The sequence below is a fragment of the Mirounga angustirostris genome, unplaced genomic scaffold, assembly GCF_029215605.1.
Source record: "Mirounga angustirostris isolate CCGP_5_RB_7025 unplaced genomic scaffold, mMirAng1.0.hap1 SCAF_13, whole genome shotgun sequence".
In the NCBI taxonomy this organism is placed as follows: Eukaryota; Metazoa; Chordata; class Mammalia; order Carnivora; family Phocidae; genus Mirounga; species Mirounga angustirostris.
Genome location: NW_026991721.1, coordinates 42,716,307 through 42,737,426, shown reverse-complemented (window position 1 = coordinate 42,737,426; position 21,120 = coordinate 42,716,307). Strand labels below are relative to the sequence as shown.

General features: G+C 35.6%; 1 protein-coding gene across 2 annotated transcripts in view; it reads left to right on the top strand.

Moving 5' to 3' along the window:
* FAR1 (fatty acyl-CoA reductase 1) overlaps nucleotides 1-20,353 on the top strand; it is a 66,539-nt gene extending 46,186 nt beyond the window's left edge. Inside the window, exons 8-12 of one of the 2 annotated variants that reach the window (XM_064576802.1) lie at nucleotides 480-547; nucleotides 2,552-2,723; nucleotides 9,646-9,775; nucleotides 15,507-15,634; nucleotides 17,204-20,353. In XM_064576802.1, the coding sequence (XP_064432872.1) occupies nucleotides 480-547; nucleotides 2,552-2,723; nucleotides 9,646-9,775; nucleotides 15,507-15,634; nucleotides 17,204-17,366 (661 nt within the window). In that variant the 3' untranslated portion in view covers nucleotides 17,367-20,353. Of the gene's footprint in view, nucleotides 1-479; nucleotides 548-2,068; nucleotides 2,241-2,551; nucleotides 2,724-9,645; nucleotides 9,776-15,506; nucleotides 15,635-17,203 lie in introns of both variants that reach the window. The other variant, XM_045894090.3, reaches the window with a different exon arrangement.
* Nucleotides 20,354-21,120: the final 767 nt, after the last annotated feature.

Genomic DNA, 21,120 nt, shown 5'->3' with positions numbered 1-21,120 from the left:
GCTTAACCAACTGAGCCACCCAGGCGCCCGAACTGCCCTTATTTTTTAAGTCAGCATTTTATATCCTAAAAAATACGATTATATGAGTATATTGTTTCTGGTAAAAGGGAACTCAGTCCATAGTTTTTAAACTAGAGCCTCTGGAAATGAAAAGAAGATAGGAAGAGCTGAGGTTGTTTGTCATTGTTGTTTTCCTTACATTTAAAACCAGATACTCCTGCTATTATAAGAAGAAAAATACGAAAAGAGAAAAATATTTATTTTTTTTATAATAATTTTTTTGGTGGGGGGGGGAAGGGTAGTTGTAAATAGCCCTTCAGACACAAAAATTAATTGTTTAAGGATAATTTTTAAAATAACCAGTGTAGACAAGGTACCCATCATCCTTACTTCTTCCTACTTGAATGTTGTTTAAGATGTCGATTGGATAAGCTTGGCCTCTTTTTGATGTCTCACTGCTTTGATCTCTGTCTTTGCAGACCAAGAAACGTCATGGTGTATAACTGCACAACAGGCAGCACTAACCCTTTCCACTGGGGTGAAGTTGGTATGGTTTTACCTGTGTTTTTGAACGTTAGAATACATCTTAACTTAAAATACCCACTGAGTTTTTATGTTAGAACATACCCACAAGGCATTAAAAAGCCACTGAGTTACCAGTTTATTCTTATTTTAATTGCTGTATTAAATATCTATACTTACGCTGCCTTGTGGTCCTTAGCAGTATTTCATAAATTAAAAAACATCCTGCAGTATATTCCCTCGTTGGCCCACCCTTTTCTGACTGTACTAATTTTCTGCTGCCGTCTGCAGCCTCCTTCACAGATAAATGCCCAGGATGAGGAAACAGTGATTTTTTTCCCTCCCTCATGGTACTCTCAGTCCTGAAGTTGTCTATTCAAAGGCAGTATCACTTCCAGCTACAGGAGTTGTTACATCACAGGAGCCACCTAGCTCCTAGCCACCTACCTAGCCAGCTACCCCAAGAGTAATAAATTAAGGAGTTAGCAAGGAGGATACGTTTTGCCCCAGTATTTTCTATTACATTTATTAATTTATTGAAGTTCACAGATTCACAGGAATATATGTGTGCTATATTGCTTGTTCTAAATTAGGGTTAATAGAACTTAAAGCCTACTGAAATTGAATAATTTTTAAGTTGTTTTTCAAATTTAAAGTAAGATATATCGATGGCATGGATTTAGTAATAGGTCTTATTTTATCTCTCATTGAACAATTTTTGTTACCCTTACAGAACAGTTTTGATTTTAAAGTAAATCTTTATGTCATTTGTCCTAGGGTTTTTCTGTGCCATTTTTATTTCAATTTAAAGATTGACCATTATAACATAAGAAAAAAAATCCAATCTAGGGTGATTTTAATTTTATGATAATTATTTAAATAGTATTCTAAGAATTTTAAAACACTGAAATGAGTTAGGTTTTTTGTAATCTCTCATTGTGTTGTAAAGTGTAGTAAAAATCAAGCTAAGCATTATTTTTCAGTGGATTTCTCAATATACATTTCCATTAAAGTATTAACATAGATAATAGATTTGGTTTTGTTGATATTGTATTGCCTAAATAAATTACAGCAGAAGTTAATTTTGGGTTGTTTTAAGCTTGTTGATGTATGTTAATTTGAGCAACTTAATTATTTATAAGCAAAGGATGATGATTTTCCTTTTCTTTTTTAAGTAAGTATACAGTAATAAGAATCTGGAAAGAGGAACAGAAAGAAAGAAGCTATCGTGAGAGGTGAAATAGAGAAAGTGACATTGTAAACTGACATAGGTAAAACATTAAAAGGATTTTTAAGAGTGAATTGTAACAAAAATTCATTCATCTAATTAAAATTCATAAATAGTGACAGTTCTAAAACCACTCAAGTTCAGCAGTCTAATACTCCTATTCTCTTAGCTACTATCGAGAGTAGAAAAGTTTGTTTTTTAATTGAGCGAACTCTGACATCTTTGGTAAAATATTTTGCTTTGTAAAAACATGATTTTTTTTTCAAAACTTCATTACATGGTTATTATCAAAGCTGTTACACAACTTTTCTTCCTCAGAATACCATGTAATTTCCACTTTCAAGAGGAATCCTCTCGAACAGGCCTTCAGACGGCCCAATGTAAATCTAACCTCCAATCACCTTTTATATCATTACTGGATTGCTGTAAGCCATAAGGCCCCAGCATTCCTGTATGATATCTACCTCAGGATGACTGGAAGAAGCCCAAGGTAATGGTGACTAGCTCTGTCTTATCTGTTCCTCTGACTGTTAAACAACCCATGCTTACACTAAAATGCATATTCATTAACTCTCTATTTGTTTATGCTTATGATAAGGCTTAATGGCCTTTTGTGAATGAGAAGACTCTTGAATTAAGACTTTGTCAGAAAAGCAAAGGTAGTGTCATCACTTACTCTAATTTATTCTGAAGTTTGGATGATAAATTATTGTCATGTGCTGAATTCTAGGTCTAATTTTAGGTGTTTTTTCTGAATAACAAATAACATTCAAAATGCTCTGACGCTTATTTTTCCTACAGGATATTATCTAAATCATTCCTTCAAGATGAATCCTTTAAACCAAGTGTTCAGGCGCCCCAATGTTAAGTTGTATTCCAACAACTTATTGCTTCATTATTGGAAGGGTGTCAGACATACAGTACCTGCATTATTGCTTGATCTTGCACTCAGGTTGACAGGTCAGAAACCGTGGTAAGAAGAATAGCAGTAAATACATCTATGTATTGGTAAGGTGGTGGAAGCTTGCTGGAGAGACAAAAAGTCCGCTAGCATGAGCTTTACCTTTAGAATTACTAAACTGATTAATCACAATCACAATCAAGATGCTAGGACATTTCTTAGAAATTTAGAATATTTGGGGAGACTAATTGTGGATCTCATTCTTATTGGGCCATTGATCCTCCAAAATCCCATAATAGAGGAAATGTCCAGCATCAAGGTTGTCATTGTTATTATAAGCTGAAATTGAGCCCGTCTCTCCCCTTTAAAAACTCAGAGGTGAGTCTGTAGGGGATTAAGGGTAAAATGTTTGCTATGAGTGGATTGTACAGTTTTATATGAAAAAACATAGAATCTAAAAAATTAATGGCTTGAAATATCTCAGCTGCCCATTCAGCTTATAATATGGTAATTACAGTTTTTGACTAATTTTCCAGGTTGAAAATGTCATAGTTTAAAACAAAAGTTAACAAATGGGAAGTTTTATGTTTTCTTACGGTTGTTATATAGCCTTTCTTTTTTCTTTTCTTTCTTATTGAAACCCCACAAACTTAAAGTCCTCCTACTATCTTTACCAGAATTATAGCGAAATGTACCATAAATATATCTATTTTTTTTAACTACATGGGCGTTACAGTGGAGCCTTTGATTGGAGAGTTCAGGATTTGAGTATTAATGTATAAAGAAGATGCTGATTCCAGAACTTCCATCAACTGTTCAAAAAATAAAAGTGAGGTATCTGCCAGTTATAGTGTATCAGGATCTGAGTTTCTTGTAGGGATTTTCTGTGGATTCAGTTGTCAATTATGTTCCTAACCCAATGTGTTAAATATTGAAATATGTGAGAGGTGTCAAATTGAACAACTTTAGGACAGGTAAAGAAATACTTAATGGAAAAAAGATCCAAAATATATCAATTATTTTGAAGTTTCTTTAGAGTGGTCTATGAAATGCAGTATTTGTGATTGGCAGCATTCTTTCATGGCTAAAAAGCAAATGTAAATTCATGAGTGATGGCATTGCATGCCTTCCTGATATTAATAAGGTTATTGCATATTAGAGCAGAAAAGTCAAAACTAGGTCAAAAAAGTAAAACAGGGTAAACGTATCACAAAGCCTTATACAGAAAAGGGGGCTTAGTAAACTTAAACAATGAATGAATAGCCAGAGTTTATTAAATAATTTATAGTCGGTGTTGCTGTATAACAAATCATCTCAAACTTAGTGGCTCTTAGAAAAGCAGAAGTTACTTTATTATTTCTTTCGGTTTATTGTTTCTCTCAGGATCAGGACTTCAGGAGGGAATCAGCCAGGCAGTTTTGGCTTGGGGGTCTTTGACATGATTGTCAGATGGAGCTGAAAGGGGGGCATGCAGTGGAAACATCTTGTGTCGATGTCTCTTCATAAAGTGTCAGGATCTCTTCCTGCAGTCTCTTTTCGAGAACTAGTGGTAGCCTTAGGGGAAATGGACTGCTTACGCGGTGACTGAAGGCTTCAAGGAGAGGTCTTTCAGCAGGCAGGTGGAAGGTGTGTGCATTTTCTGACCTGCCCATAGAAATCATGCAGCACTACCTCATTCTTTCAGTCACACGTGAGTCACACAAGTCCTCCAAAATTCAAGGAAAGGGGATGTAGAGAATGTTCAAGATCGTGTAAAATGTGAGCAAGTTAGTTGAAAGGTATTGTTGAAGCCATTTTGGAAAGTGCAATTGGCTCTAGTCTGCCTTCTGGCCACAACAGTTCATACCCTTCCCTCATGGGAAATACACTTACCTCTTCCACCCTACCAAGACCTTTCTGGCATCAGCGTGAAGCCACTGTTGGGTCAACTGAATCTGGTGCAGTTGTAGATAAGGCTGTTTAGGAGTGGTTTTGCGGGTGTAGTTCCTCAAGTATTGGTCTGAAAACCTGTGAATGAAAGTGCCAAGTTACCTGCTGCCCACACACACAACGTGTAGGGGTGAGACAAGCATAGGAAAATGACTGGACAATTTTGTGCAGTCACTCATCTGTAACAGTTTTGAATTCCAGCTAGGTTATGTTTGGTGGTTTCTTAATTAGGGTTCAGTCCTACTCTCTGGTGGTTCTTTTTTTTTTTTTTTTTTTAATAAAGATTTTACTTATCTGACAGAGAGAGACACAGTGAGAGAGGGAACACACAAGCAGGGGGAGTGGGAGAGGGAGAAGCAGGCTTCCCGCGGAGCAGGGAGCCCAGTGCGGGGCTCGATCCCAGGACCCTGGGATCATGACCTGAGCCGAAGGCAGACGCTTAACGACTGAGCCACCCAGGTGCCCCTTTTTTTAAGATTTTATTTATTTATTTGACAGAGAGAGACACAGCGAGAGAGGGAACACAAGCAGGGGGAGCGGGAGAGGGAGAAGCAGGCTTCCCGCGGAGCAGGGAGCCCAATGCGGGGCTCGATCCCAGGACCCTGGGATCATGACCTGAGCCAAAGGCAAACGCTTAACGACTGGCCCCCTCTCTGGTTGTTCTTTGAGATTCTTGGCTCTGCCCTCTGAGTCATCCTTCTTTTTCATTAAAAAAAAAAAAAAAAATGGCCTGGGTTTGCAGCTGAATCACCTTCTTACCCTACTTCTTGCCCGTAAAATGTTGGGAGTGCCTAGGGCTGCGATCAGCAAACTTGTTCTGTAAAGGGCCATGTGCATTATTCAACTCTGCTGTTAAATGTAGCTTCCACCTTGCAACCGCTCAGCTGTGCAGCCATAAGTAATATGTAAGTGAGTAAGCATGACTACATTCCAATAAAACTTTATTTACAAAAAACAGGTGGCTTTGATCCCTAGGCTCTGGTCTGCTGACCTTGATCCAGAGGCCTCTTTTCACTTTTGTCTCTGTCCCTTTAAGTGTAAACTGATCAGATTCCTTTTAAAACTGCAGGTTTCCCGTATATCTCATTTTAAAACAATCTACTCCATTAGACCAAAGCCATACGCGCAGATCTCTTTGAAACATGCCTTTTTCTATCTTGGGTTCTATATGAGGTTGCTATGGAACAACACCCTTCGATCTTAGATCTTTGCCTCTCAGGTTCTGCCTCTTCGACAACAGTTTCTATGAGACATGTCTTTAAGATTGGCATGAGCCTTTTGTTTATCTGAAAGGTTCTATGAGGAACTATTTTAGATCTTTCTGAGGTCTTAACAAAGAATCTCACATCTGCATTCTGGACTTGAGCTATGCTCAGAAGCCATTTCTTAAAGAATTGCTGGCTGACATTTTACATCCCTTCCAAATTCTACTCATATAGTTCATTTTTTTTAAAAGATCATCTTTGTCCTCTCTTGAGGAAATCTTCTTGGCTAGATCATCAAGTTTATTAGGTAGAGTTTTTATTTTTCATTTTACCACAAGTGACAATTTAGTTCTTCTAACTTCCAACAGTATTTTTCTCACTTTCCTTCAAGCCGTCACAAGTATCTTCCTTAAAGCTCTCTTTAAAGTTTCCACTAACATTCTTCTCTTGGTCCTTCCAGGTTTCACCAGTGGTCTCCGCAAGGGCCTTCCAGATTCTGTGTACTTGATCCTAAAGCCAATACTACATGTTTTAGATGTTTATTATAGCAGCCTCTCATTCCCTGTACTGATATCTGTTCTGTGATCTGTGCTGCATGATATATCACTTCAAACTTAGAGTCTTTTTTTTTTTTTTTAAGTTGTATAATTGACATCAAACTTCATATCTTAGAACAACAATCACTTTACTTATCTAATGATTTCTGTGGGTCATAAATTCTAGAAAGCTTTACCTGGGTGGTTTTAGCTCAGCATCTTTCAAGTGGATGCAGTCAGATGTGGACTGGAGCAGGTACACTGTGGGAGTAGGAAAGGAAGGGTACAGAGCAGCAAGAGTGGCTGGGCATCTTTCTCACGTCACATAGTCTCAGAGCCTTTCTACACCATCTCTCCACATGCACTGATTTGGGCTTCCTTCAGCAGAGCAGCCTTAGGGGGTGGACAGCATAAATGGTGACCGAAGCCTTCAAGTGTAAGTATTCCAGTGAGCAAGGCAGAAAGCTGTATCACTTTTTCTTACTCACCCTTGGAGGTTATGCAGTGTCATTTCCACCTCATTCTCCTGGTTATAAGTTACCTTTTACCTCTTGATGGGAAGATAGTCAGGGTGATATTGTAGGTGAGCATGTAGGCTAGAAAATATTGTAATCACCTTTGGAGTTTAAAGTCTGCTCCAAATAGGAAACCTCAAGTAAAGAATCTTTCTAATTGAGGTTTGTCTTGCGCAAGGCTAGTATGAGAGCAGCGATGACCCTTGACCTCGGGGCTTACAGTCTAAAGGCAACAAGAGCCAGAGAGGTTTTTCCTTTAGGCAGTCTTATAAATGTTAAATACAGAGTCTTATTTATGTTATTTAATTTGTTCAGATATTTACTGAACAAGGTACTGGGCTTTATGTCTTATACTAGGACCTTAATATAATGCCTCCTTCTACATTAAAGTAATGTTAATCATGGCATTCATGGTGTCCACTTTATTCATTTTCATTATTCTGTGTGTCAGCTAGATAAAAATCTAACTTACTGCGTTTCTCAATGTAATGATAAAAAGTACCACTCAGACATGCATCATAAGGAATCCTGGGTGACAGTCACTTGGGATTAGGATGTGTGGTCTTACTGCAAGTGGAGGCAGCATAAATTATTCACTCTCACTCTTGAAATGCAGTAGATACTTCATCACTCTTAAAAATGACATTAGGAAAATGGTTCCATAGTCCGATTTTTTTGTTATTTAGCCTAACTCTCTCTAGCTTAACTTCTGTGAATCTGATTTTTTTTTTCTTTTTTTAATCTTTCTGGTTGTTAATGGAGGGTAGTTTTGGCCTCCATCAGGGAACATTTAATAGCATTTGGGGATGTTTTTAGGGGGAGGTTATGCTACTGGCATCTAATGGGTAGAGGCCAGGGATGCTGAACATCTTACAATGCACAGGACAGCCCCCCACCACAGAGAATTATTGGGCTCAAAATGTTTGTAGTGTTGAGGTTGGAGAAATCCTGGGTTAGATCTTGGCGGATTGTGGTGATTTTTTTGCAGGTTGTGATAATAATAAAGGATAAATACATACTCAGAACATACATGGTGATGTAGTCTCAGGCATCTATCTGCTCATAGGGCATTTGAACCAGAGTGATTATGCAGAGTTTTAAAGTTTCTTTTTATCCCGATAGTATTCAATCCAGTACTTTTATTGCTTGATAAATACTCCGTGAACTTCACATGGAAGTGGCCTTTCAGATTTCCTTCTTCCCCTCCAATTTTTTATTGTATTTTTAAATGGCTGAATCAGTGATTGGTTGCAGGGTAATTCTGTCACTTGAGTGAATCTAAAGATAAGACTAGGTGAGAATTGTCAGTGAAAAAGAAATCAGGAAGAACTTGTTAATAAGATGTATGGTGGAAAATGATGTTAAGCAAATATGTGTATGTGTGTCATTCAAGTGCACTATACTGGTTGTGATGGTAGATACTGATTTAATTACAGACCTGTTATATCTTTTTTTGTTTTTGTTATAGGAAAAAAATGGTCTGATCTCTTTTCTAAAAGGAGCATGTCTTGGTTTCCTCCCCGCTCCCCCCATGTGCTTTCTATCTGTCTGAACTCTTCCTGTCCAAATACAGCCTTCGATGCTCAGTAATTCTTTTCGTGTTTGATGGAAGTTTTATTTTGGGATTACTTTCTTGCATGAACTACAGTTTTCCTTTGCATAGTCCATGTTGCCTCATTTTCTTGTAGTGTTCTGGATTCAAGGTTTCTTTCTAAACATATTGAATGTGTCCTCAGAATTGTTTAGCTAATGTTACTGTTTTGACTTTTCCCCCATTTCTAATGTTCTAATTTTCTCCCATTTTTCCCCATTTCTAAAACCCCTGATTTTGGGACTTTCTAAACTATGTAAATGCTAATCCTTATCGTGGGAATATAAATAGAATTCTTTTAGAGTATTTCTCCACAAATTATTTTTCTGTTTATCAGAGGCCAGGGATTTTTGGTGTGTGTTTTGTTTTAGAAAGTTCTTTCTTCCCTTTTCCTACTTATCATAGGTAATTAGATGTTACTGCTCTGGTTAGTGTTACGATATCAATGACTTACAGTGTGCCATGATATGTAAAATGACAGATTTAAAGATTAAGGCCCTTCGTCCTTTTTAAAAAGGAACAAATAAAAAATATCAAACTTCCTTATTTCTATTCTATAAGGATGGATAATGGGGGTTTTGGGAAGTTAGGTGAATATCTTGAATATCTATTTCAGAAAGTTTTCAGCATGAGTCATTGATTTCACAGCACATTCAGACAACCAAGAGTGGTACCTGTCTGTGTTAAAGAGAAAATTACTTTAAAAATGTATTTGGAGAGAGTTGATTAAATGGCAAACGAGTATTTCTGTATACTTTGCCTCCATGATGCTAAAGAGTTGAGATTATAACGTAACACCATGTATTATGAGTTCACAGGAAATCTTAGTAATTGTAGCTGAACCAAAATGTGATTGAAGGAACAAAGAGCAAGGGAATACTAATTGAATCCATTTATTTGCTTAGGATTATAGTGGAAAATGTGACCTCAAAGTACTGTATTTCCTTTGAAAATTAATTTCGTATATCAACAGAACTCTGTTTAGGCAGCATTAAATTCATTTGCTGCTGCTTAAAAATTTTTTCCATTTTGGATTTATAAGATGTTCTTCAAAGATACAGAAATATTCTTACTCTCTGGTGGTTTGGTACACTAAATGAATTACGTATTATAATTTTACTGTTACTATCTCAGTGTAGAAACTGATACCTTGGGTGGTGATGAGATTTTTCCTAATCTATGCAAATTATGAATCTGTCCATTTTTCTTACAATACAGGATGATGAAAACAATAACTCGTCTTCACAAGGCTATGGTGTTTCTTGAATATTTCACAAGTAATTCTTGGGTTTGGAATACTGACAATGTCAATATGCTGATGAATCAGCTAAACCCTGAAGATAAAAAGGCAAGTATTTCCTGTTTTATATTAGAAAATATGTAGCACACTAATTGGAGAACCATTAGCAACCTGAGAAATAATTGGATATTTTTCACAATCAGTGTGCAACAAGAAAGACATTTGACATCTATTTATAGTGTCTCGTTAGAGCTTCCAGTCATAATTATGGTGGTAAAATAAAATTGCTCTATCTTAAAATTTATAGTGTAAGTATTTGAGAGTAGCTTTCAAAGTATGATTGAAATGTTGATTCTTTTTTCCCCTTTAGTCAAATTCATAGAAAACTTGGACTTCTTTATGCATTTTTCCTTCACTTTGTTTTCTTTGAATTTCGAGGAAAAGAACCTTCTCTCTGAAATTGTTTTACTCATATATTCTTTCATTTCTTATCATTCCACATTTCATCCTCTGTTAGTTTGAAACTTAAACTCTTTATGTTTTTTTTTTTTTGAGGTTACCTTAGATATTTTAACATGCGTAGCTAACAAAGTCTAAATTAAGCATTTTCTATAGCTTCTTCCTTAATGATATTTAGGACCTTAAAGTGTTTGAGCTGTAGCTACCACCCCACTAATATACATATTTATACATTACTTCAATTCTCTATTTAAATCTTATAATTAGATATGATTTTGGTTAGTGTTACTTAGATTTAACCAATACTTACCAGTGTCTTTACTATTAGATCTTCTCTTTAGGGTCATTTTCTTTCAGCTTGAAATCTATCCAGAATATGATTTAGTAGGGTGCTGTTAGTAGTGAACTCTCAGTGTTTGATTGTCTGATGTGTCTTTATTTCACTCGTGTTTCTGTAACATGATTTTGGCACATTAAAGATAACTTTCTCTTTTGTATTCCTTTACTATTTGGCTTATGTTATTGCTGTTGAAAAAATCAGTTTCATTTGCTCTTGCATTATGGGTCACCTCTTATTGTCTCTTTTTCAGAGTTTTTTTGGTATTGTGCAGTTTCACTGTGAATGTGTCTGGTATATATTTATATATTTTTTAATTTATCCTGTTTCACAGTGGGCTTCCTGGATCTGAAGTCAGATTATTATTATTTCTTCACATATGGCCTCTTCACCATTCTCTTGTCTTCTTGTGAAATTTTAATGAATTTTAGATCATTCTCACCTCCAGATCTTTTAACTTTTATTTCACATTTTGTGTCTCTTTGTTTCTGGCCTGAGAGCTAATAATTAAAGTTCTGTGACAGTCTTTCAGCTGTGCCTAAGCCACCCCGCTGAATTTTGGGTTTCGGGTATTTTCACTTTTAGAAGTTTGGTGTATTTTTCAAATCTTATAGACATTTCTTAAATAATCTTTAGAATTTTTTTTCTTGACACATTGTAGACATAATTGTTTTAAATTCTGTTTCCGCTAATGCAGACTTCTAAAGGTTGTGCAGCTTAGCATCAGCCACTTCATCTGTCCTTTAAGCTAGCTCTCATTCGTGGCACCGTGTTTCTTGTTTCTTATTGTTTGACTGTAAATTCATGTTCCTTGAGGATTTCTGTGGGAATTTTTTGAAGCCTGTGTTGAAATTGCAGTTTCCCAATAAGGATTTGCCCTTCTGCCAGTAGCCTGGTGAGTGTTAGCATTAACTAGCCAGGTGACATTAAGAGGCCAGGACCCACTTTGAAATATCTGATGAAGTTTTTAGCACAACTCAGGTGAATATGGGCCTTCAGTAGGCTGGTTCATGTTTACAGTTTCTCAAAGGTGATTTTTTTTTCATCTTCCCAATCGCAGCTTCCTTTCTCTTTCCACTTCTTTCCTTAAAAATTTTAATGTTTTATTTAATATATCCAAAATAATATATAATTTAAACAAAAATTTAAAAATTACTTAAAATTTAAAGAACTATTTAAAGGATATTATACTTTCAATTTTTTTTTATACTGAGCCTTTCAAACCCAGTGTGCATTTTACACTCCCCAGCACATCTCACTTCAGACCAGTCACTTTCAAGTTCCCAAAGATGTGCGTGGTTTGTGGTGGCTACCATATTAGATAATGCAGATTTAGTCCCATTGTACTGGTTGTGCATGACAAAGGCATCAAGAATGCAGTTTTTCTGCCCACTTCTGTGTGTGGTGGGTTTACTTTTTTTTTCACCTTTGCTCTGAGGCTACAGCTTTTGGGATTTTTATCTTTTTGCAGAAATATTCCATAAGACTCCTTAACTGGGGCACCTGGGTGGCTCAGTCGTTAAGCGTCTGCCTTCGACTCAGGTCATGATCCCAGGGTCCTGGGATGGAGCCCCGCATCGGGCTCCCTGCTCGGCGGGAAGCCTGCTTCTCCCTCTCCCACTCCCCCTGCTTGTGTTCCCTCTTCTGCTGTCTCTCTCTGTCAAATAAATAAATAAAATCTTAAAAAAAAAAAGACTCAACTTATGGGGCTGTAGGCTTTATGAGCCAGTCTTCCTCCTTGCCTATAGCCTTCAAAGCAGAAGGTGTAGGTACCAGGGTCCTGCAGATAATCTCAGGTTAGGAAATTTGTGGCTTCTGCTGATTCCTTATTTTCTCCCTTTCCATCTTCCCTCTCCCCATCCCAGTGCACAACACATGCTGCCCAGTGGATTATCAGAAAGTGAGCACCCCGGTGAAAAAATAGAACATTATTATCCCCAGAGGATCCCCTCATGCCCCCTCCCAATCACTATCTCCCAAAAGTAACAACTATCTCAGATTCTAACACTAAATGGTAGTTATACCCATTGTTGACTTTATACAAATGGTATCCTAATACAGTATTTTTCCCTTTTTTTGTTGATATTTGAGTTATTTCCAGTTTTTGGCTATTAGGAATAGTTTTTTGAACCATGTGCACACATTTGTTTAGGATCTATACCTAGAAGTAGAATAGTAGCTAAGTCAAAGGGTATTTGTATGTTCAATGTAATTGATAATGCTTAACAGTTTTCCACAGTAGTTGAACCAATTTGTATTCCAAGTGGCAGTTCATGAGAGTTCCTGTTAATCCACATCCTCCGAACAGTTAGCCTTTTCATTTTAATTTTTAATTTTATCCACTTTGTTGGGTGTATAGTGGTATCTCAATGTAATGTTAATATGCATTTCATATTACATAAAAAGTTTGTGTAGAAATGGCAAAAATGGCAAAAATTGCCAATAATCCTATTGAAAATGGGCTAGAGATGAAGAGTCTACAGAAAATAAATGCAGGGCGCCTGGGTGGCTCAGTTGGTTAAGCGACTGCCTTCGGCTCAGGTCATGATCCTGGAGTCCCAGGATCGAGTCCCGCATCGGGCTACCTGCTCGGCAGGGAGTCTGCTTCTCCCTCTGACCCTCCTCCCTCTCATGCTCTCTGTCTCTCATTCTCTCTCAAAAAATAAAAAAAAAAAATAAATGCAAATGATTCTTAACAAAAGATACTCATCCTCACTCATAAAAATGGAAATGTAAATTGAAACTAGACTGAGATAATTACTACTTAACAGTTTGCAAAGATGCAAACTTTGCCAACATACCCTTTTGGTAAGGCACTGGCCAGTGGGAGCTCTCATACATTGTTAATAGAAAGGTATATCTTTCTCTGACCTTGTATTTTCAACTTTTCTGTATCCTTATCTTTTAGATATTTCTCTTCTAAGCAGCATATAGGTTTTTTTCAGTCTGATAATTTTGGACCCTTATTTGGAAGACTTAATCCATAATGTAATTTCTGATAATATTTGATTTAAATCTAACTCTTAGTGTTTCTCTTTGTCTAACTTGTTTTGTTGGTTTTTTTTTTAAAGATTTTATTTATTTATTTGAGACAGAGAGAATGAGAGAGACATAGAGCACATGAGAGGGGGGAGGGTCAGAGGGAGAAGCAGGCTCCCCGCTGAGCAGGGAGCCCCATGTGGGACTCGATCCCGGGACTCCAGGATCATGATCTGAGCCGAAGGCAGTCGCTTAACCAACTGAGCCACCCAGGCGCCCTGTCTAACTTGTTTTAAGTTCTTTTTTTTTTGCTTTCTTTGAGGTTATTTTTTACAATTTTCTATTTTCCTATCTGTATCAGTTACATAGAAATATACTAGTTGTATTGGTAGGTTACTCTAGAGATTACAGCATCCTTCCTTACTTTATCAAGGGCTAATATAATATTGGTACTTCTGCCCTTTTTTGGATAACGCAAGGACCGATACGTATTTTAATTCTGCATGTGCATTATAGGTCTTACAATCATTATTCTTACTGCAGTCTGTGCAGTAAGTATTCACATAGATTTACCAGCATAATTGCTCTTCATTTCTTCTTCCATGTCCAGACTTCAGTCTGGAATCATGTTCATTCTGCTTAAAAAATACCCTTTAGTGTACTTCCTCTGGTGTGAGTCATCTGCTGATGTCACATCGTCCCAGTTTTTATTCTTCTGGAAACATCTTTGTCAAAGATGTTTATACTGGTATAGAATTGTATGTTAACAGTTTTCTTTGAGCCCTGGAAGACATCGTCGCATAGTTTTTTGGCTTCCATTGCTTTTGAGAAGTCTCTGTCAGTTTAATACTTGTGCCTTTAGAGCTAATCCATAACACCTTTTTCTGCTGTCTTTGAAATTTTCATCTTTGATTTTCAACAATTTTACTCTCATGTGCTCAGATACATGTGTATACGTGGTGTATGTGTATTTCGAGTCTTTGACTTATGTATTGTCATTTTGGGGAAATTTCCAGCTGTCTTCTCAGATAGTGTTTCTGTTCCACTCTTTCACTTTTCCTGTGGGGATCCAGTTACACGTATGTAATGACTTCTCATAATATCTCCTATCCGAAGCCGAGTCTCCATTTTAGTGCAATGTTACTTTAATGGTTTATTTATGTAGCTATTTTGGTCTACAACTTGGTATTTTCAGATAAGTGATGGTAAACACTGAATAATCGGTTTATCATTCCAAAAAAATAATCTGTTTCTGTATGGAGAAACACTGAGCAGTGCATAGCCCTCTTATTTTGCCATGAAGTAACACTTTTGTAAAATTTTCTTTTCATCAAATGGCCTCCTTACTGTTCCCTAAACTCCTAAGCCAGCTTTCACAACATATTCTTTCTCTTGATGTCATCACTGTTCTGTAGGAAAAGTAATCTGTGTGGTATGCAGGTGTTCAAGAAGAGATACTGTAGATAGAAACTGGAAATAAATATACTAGTACATGTGTAAAGCGGTGGTGAATACATAGATTATTTGGACAATGGAATTTTATCTTTTTTTTTTTAATGGTACAGGTTTCTTTCTTCTTACATTTCATATACTTCTCTTTAAATGCTGACATGAGTTTTCAGATTATCTTCTGAAATGTTTCTGTGTTTAGTGGAAGGTATAAAATAGGGATAAGAATTTCTTTGTGAATAGCAGGAAGATTTTAAAAGTTATTGTTATAAACATTTTATAGTCTTGTCATGTGCAGGTAGCCTTTAAAAAAGTGTGAATTTTGGGAGCGCCTGGGTGGCTCAGTTGCTTAAGCTTCTGACTCTTGATTTCAGCCTAGGTCATAATCTCATGGGTCCTGAGATCAAGCCCTATGTCGGGGCTCTGTGCTCAGCGTGGAGTCTACTTGGGTTCTCTCTCTCTGCCCCCTCCCCCTGTGCGCTCACTCTCTCTCTGTCTCTCTCTCTCTAAAATAGATAAGTAAATCTTTAAAACAATTTCAGAAAGTGTGAATTTTTGATTAGCTATGAAAAAAATTATTCAGGAGTGTAACCGATAGATTTTTTGTTTCTATAGACCTTTAATATTGATGTACGGCAGTTACATTGGGCAGAATATATAGAGAACTACTGCATGGGAACTAAGAAATATGTATTGAATGAAGAAATGTCTGGCCTCCCTGCAGCTAGAAAACATCTGAACAAGTAAGTTTTTTACATCGGCTTGATTTCATCTTGTCTTCCTTATGAAACATTACACAATTTTTTTTTTGTTTTGTTTTTTTGGGGTAAGCTGGTATATTGAATGAAAGATATTGCTAGTGTAATATATTGCATTTAGGAAAGGTGCTTACCTTTGGACTGAAACTATGGGAGTTTTAATTTAGCCTATGATTGTTGAAACTTACCATCAATTTATACTGTTCCTTAGCCCTAATTTCAGGTAGGAATTTAGTTTTGAAAATCACTATTGTCTTTTCTTATATTACTACTGAAGAAGTAAAGATTTTAGAAAATGAAAATGTATTTTAAACTAGAGGTAATTTTAAAAAATAAACGAGGTAATACATTTGAAGGGTTTTTTGTTTGTTTGTTTTTTGCCCTAGTCAAATACATCTTTGGAAGGGGAAAAGAGATAAAATAATAACATCATTCAGCATAGAATTTTTTCTTTGTTTATAAAACCAGAGTTATAATTATTTCCTTAGTCTCATTATAAACATAATATATACTCATTGTTTTAAAAAACCCCAGACAACACAGGAAAAATCATTGTTATCCCATAATTCAGAGATGCAGTTAATTTCAGTAGTAACCTCTTTCATTTGTAGTGTTTTTATAATACAATTTTTATAACAGTTTTTAAGACCGTCACATCATTCTTTTTATACCTCCAACTTGTGTGAGGCTTTTGCAGGGCAACTAGTTGTATAGTTGAGGAAAGTGAAGGTTAGGGAAGTTGTGTTTGCCCAGGTCATATGTATTAGGTGACAAAGGAAACTAGAATACTTATCTTTGACTCCTAATTCAAAGGTCTTTGGTTTTTTAATATCGTTTGTGTATTATAGTCTTATCTTGGACTGCCTATTGAAGTTAATGGAATTTATGTAGCATTGTTACATATCTGAATGTTTGTGATCTTTTCTAACACCATTAAAATTATAAAAAACGTTTTGAAACATGAGCACAATAACATTAATATTACTCTTTGAGAATGGGAGGGTCCTCCTATATAGACTAGTGCCATGTTTCATTCATGGATGAAGATTTGTCCAATTGGCTTTTGATCATGCGACTGTCACCTATAACTAAAGAAGTTCACTTGTCTGACAACTTGCTAAAGAAGTTGCTAAAGATGTTAAAACATGTTTATTTTGTCTAGAAGATGATGTATATAATGAACAAACCTTTTTAGATTAGATAGGAAGCTCCAGAAGTACAAGGGGCATGTCTGTTTTACCTACAATATACTTAGTACTGGTCACACAGAAAGATGCTCAGTAATACTTGTTGAATGAATAAATTTGCATCCCAAATACACTGTTATGAAAAACCTTTGTGTGTATTCATTGTTAATAGAGGTTGTGCATTGTTTGATGGACTGCATGGTCAGGTCTGACTTTTGCTAACTTTCTAAATTAAGGGCTTCTAGTTAATTTTTAAATAGGTTTCAAATTAATAATGGATTTGAAAACTGAGCATCAATCATCTGCCATCCAGCAATATTTTATTCTAGAAAGCATTGTCTGATATGTCTCTTGATTTGCTTTCCAGGTTGAGAAACATACGATATGGTTTCAATACTATCTTGGTGATCCTGATTTGGCGCATTTTTATTGCAAGATCACAAATGGCAAGAAACATCTGGTACTTTGTGGTTAGTCTGTGTTACAAGTTTCTGTCATACTTCCGAGCATCCAGCACTATGAGATACTGAAGACAAGAATTTAGCATTAGAACATCTATGCATATGGTGGTCTAAATGCACAAAATGTAAAATGTACTTAAGTCATCTCACCTTTTGTCAAGACATTAAACCATCTTAGATCAGAGTGTGGAATAAAGTATGGTACATTTTATGTAACATTTTAATGTTTATGCTTATAAAAATCTGGTGAACACACTGTGGTTATGCCAGCTCAAATCTACAATAGCCACCAAAACCATGACTTAACATTTTGATCCCTGGGGACAAGGGGTGGGGTGAAGGTAGCAGTGGGGAAATAGGAACCCTGACCAGTATAACTGTGCAATTCTGGAACATATTAATTAAAATATGCCTTAACATTTAGTGATTTCTAACTCTAATATATAGTGCAGTGGAAAGCATTTATTTGGACAGGAATACTTAGCTAAGTTGGTAGATATTTCATTCTTCAGTGTTTGATTTTTTTTCAATGGTTGAAGTGGGTTTTAGTTTTGTTAAAACTGTAGCCAAACTTATTTTCACATCATTCTATAAGTTATTGAGTGGTCTCCAATATGAAAGACATGTTCTCAATTTCCTTTCTCTGATTAGTGGTCTGATGCACATCATTTTTGTATAAGCAATCAGTTGCTTCCGTAATCAGAAGGCTGTATGTTATTCTAAAGACCCTACTGGATCTAAATAGGTTTGAGAATCCATATCAACATATGCTATGTATTTTTTGAAGGAAAATGAAAATGAATTCCATAAGACTATTAGTATCAAAAAGAATAGGAATACATTTTTCTTGTCCACATTATGACCAAATAAAAATTAGTCCTGTGAAATTTTGTTCATGTTTTGAAGTTGGAGGATTTCTTGAGACTTTGGCAAAGGGGGGTGCAGGTGGGGAGGGAGTCACTATATTTGTGCTCTCTTCCCTTTATACATTTTATTAACAGGACTTTTAAAAGGCTTGTGCAGTCTTTCCAATGAAAACTGAAAGTGCTTTATTATGGAAGAATGTATTTGCAGGTAGTCATAATAATAAGAAAACGTTCTCACATGTGTGTAAACACATACTAAACTTTTGACCTTGAGAGCTGAATTCCTTCAAGAAAAATAAAATAGTGCATAAAATAGCGTGTATAAAATTAAGTAAAGGACTTTATTTACATACCACATAAAGTAGCAAACTGTTGAATGAGTTTCAAGGTACCATTTATTTTTTCTGCATGTAGTTTTAGCTTTAGAAAGAAATGCATTATAGAAACAAGTAATAGCAAGAAAATTAATGTATATTTTAATGATACATTATTATTCCCTTTAAACCTTAATAGTAGTTAACTGTCCTTACTGTTTTAACATACATTTGGTTTAACAGATTGATCAGCATAACTTCTAATTTAGCTGATCAAGTTGTACTATATTTAAATCATCAACAGTATATCTTGAATGTGTTTAATGAGGTCAGTGCACAATACAAAAAGCTACATAGAACTTTACATCTTAATTTTCTCTGTCAATTTAAATGCAATGTGTAAGAAGTTTATTTTGTTATTGTGAAAAAAAACCTAAATGTAAAGGAAACCACTTTCTTCCATGCAGGTGCGTAATCTTGAAAAGGAAAAATGCTTCCATGTTGAAGCCAGATTTTCTGTAGTAAAACTTTTAAACATTATTTTAAAATAAATATGTATATAAATATATATATATTCTTTGAAATGATACTAAGTCTCTGGTCTAGGACCGTACCTTGTGTAAGGTGTGAGAGACCATGACAGTGTCTGAAAATGGAATAAATGATGATGCCTTTAATTTAAAGTGGCCCACTGATTAACTCTAGATGCTCTCTACATCGAGTACTCCATCTCTCCAAATCCATTTCCATAATATGTTGAAAACAGGCTAACATTTCTATGATGTTTATCCTTCTGCCGAATATACTTAGAATCAGGTGAATTGTCTTTGTATCTTGCAGAAGAATCAGGTACAACTTTGCCAGGCATGTGAAGTACAGAGGGGGGTATGTCTTCTGACCTAGTCATTGTTCTTGTAATCCAACATAAAGAAATGCTCGCTGGGACAGGTGCTGAGGCCACTGCATTAATCTTGTGTGTTTGTTTAGAATTCTGTTGTCAGAAGAAACTAATGAATAGACTAATATGTCATTTTAGAACTTAGTTCTAAAATTAATGTGAAGAGTAGATAGGTTGTTAATCCCCCACCACCTAGACTTTAAGCTTAACTCAAAGATTTTGGAACTCATGTTTGTTTGTGTCATTTGCTAGACATGGTTTTTAGTTATGTTTGACTTTATTTTCTACAGTATGAACTCAGTTTTTAACACGATAACCTAATTGAATTTAGTATTTCATTTAATTCATTTGATAAAGCCATATTGTAATACATTTGGGTTTTTTCCCCACTATTCACTCTTGATTCTATGCTTTTATCAATTGTGACATCATTTGTGGCTATATTGCAGTTTGACTTGGCAACATTAATAAGTTTGAAAGCTCAACAAAGAAGCATGGCAATACGTTCTTTGACTAAAGAATGGTATAAACATGGTATAAAAATGGTAATAAAGCTTGGAAGCAGGGAGGAAAAAATCTTATTTCTCCCATTTTTTTGTGTGTGTCTGTAGGAACTGGTTCAGGGTTTTTTGCTTTTTGTTTTAAATGTAAATTGATAATCTTTTATAAGAAGTAAATAGAAGCATTATTGGGTGCCTTTGTTTGTAAACCAAAAAGTAATAAATGAATCCCTATATTTCCATTATAGTATTTATTGTATTTTTACAATAATTATCCTGAAAACTATATTGAAAATACTACCTGTCAGATAATGTGGTTAGAATTACAGGAAGCAGGGCTCATGTATACTACTTACGTTTTTTTAGGTACACACTTATTACCTCTTGTATCCTAATGTTATTTTACTGAGTTTCTCACAAGCATTTTAGGGGAAGCGTATGGACAGGATGAGTACCTTTCATTAAAGTATTATTTTTACGTATTGTCTGGAATGAGGTCGTTTTTCTGTTTTCTAAAAACAGTACCAGGAGAATGCCAGGGTCTCATTTAGGCTCCAGCTACTCTCCTCCACACTGAATGATACCATTTTAATTTATAGGTACACTTGTAGTAATTTATCTGTTGAGTAAGGGTGAGGGAATCACTCACTAGTAGTAGAGATTAATTATAAAAAATAAGGTATTGGGTTAGGTTCAGGTGAGTGTAAATGGCCTTCCAAGAATGCTTTCCAGGCTGCCTCCAAGCCCTCACTTGAAACCGTTAGCACTGATTTGCTCTACTTTGAGAAAAACTCTAAACTTTTGCATGAGAAACTAGAGACTGGAAGGTATGCTGCATAACTTGATACAGAAATGAGTTAATTAAACTTACAGTCTCTGTGATAAGAGAAATATGAACTATTTTCTTATTGAATTAATGTTTTTATCTTAAAGCATTTTCTAGTCATAGAGTGAATTTATCTTTTTTTTTTCTGGTGGTATGCTCTTCCATTTCTGTTACTCTTAAGATTTCTAAGCTAATCATCTGTCAATTGAGCATAGTTGTGCATAATTGTTAAATAATTCCTTTGATTTTTCTCTATTAAAGAAAAGTTTGAGTAACATTAAGCTTGACCTGCTCCTTTTGCAAGTTGATGGCTCTAAAATACATTTATATAGAAAACCATAAAGTGCTAAGTATGAGTTCAGTATCTTTACTGTGGGCCTGAACTCAGGGGAATAAGGTTGTAACTGTCTTTTTCTTTT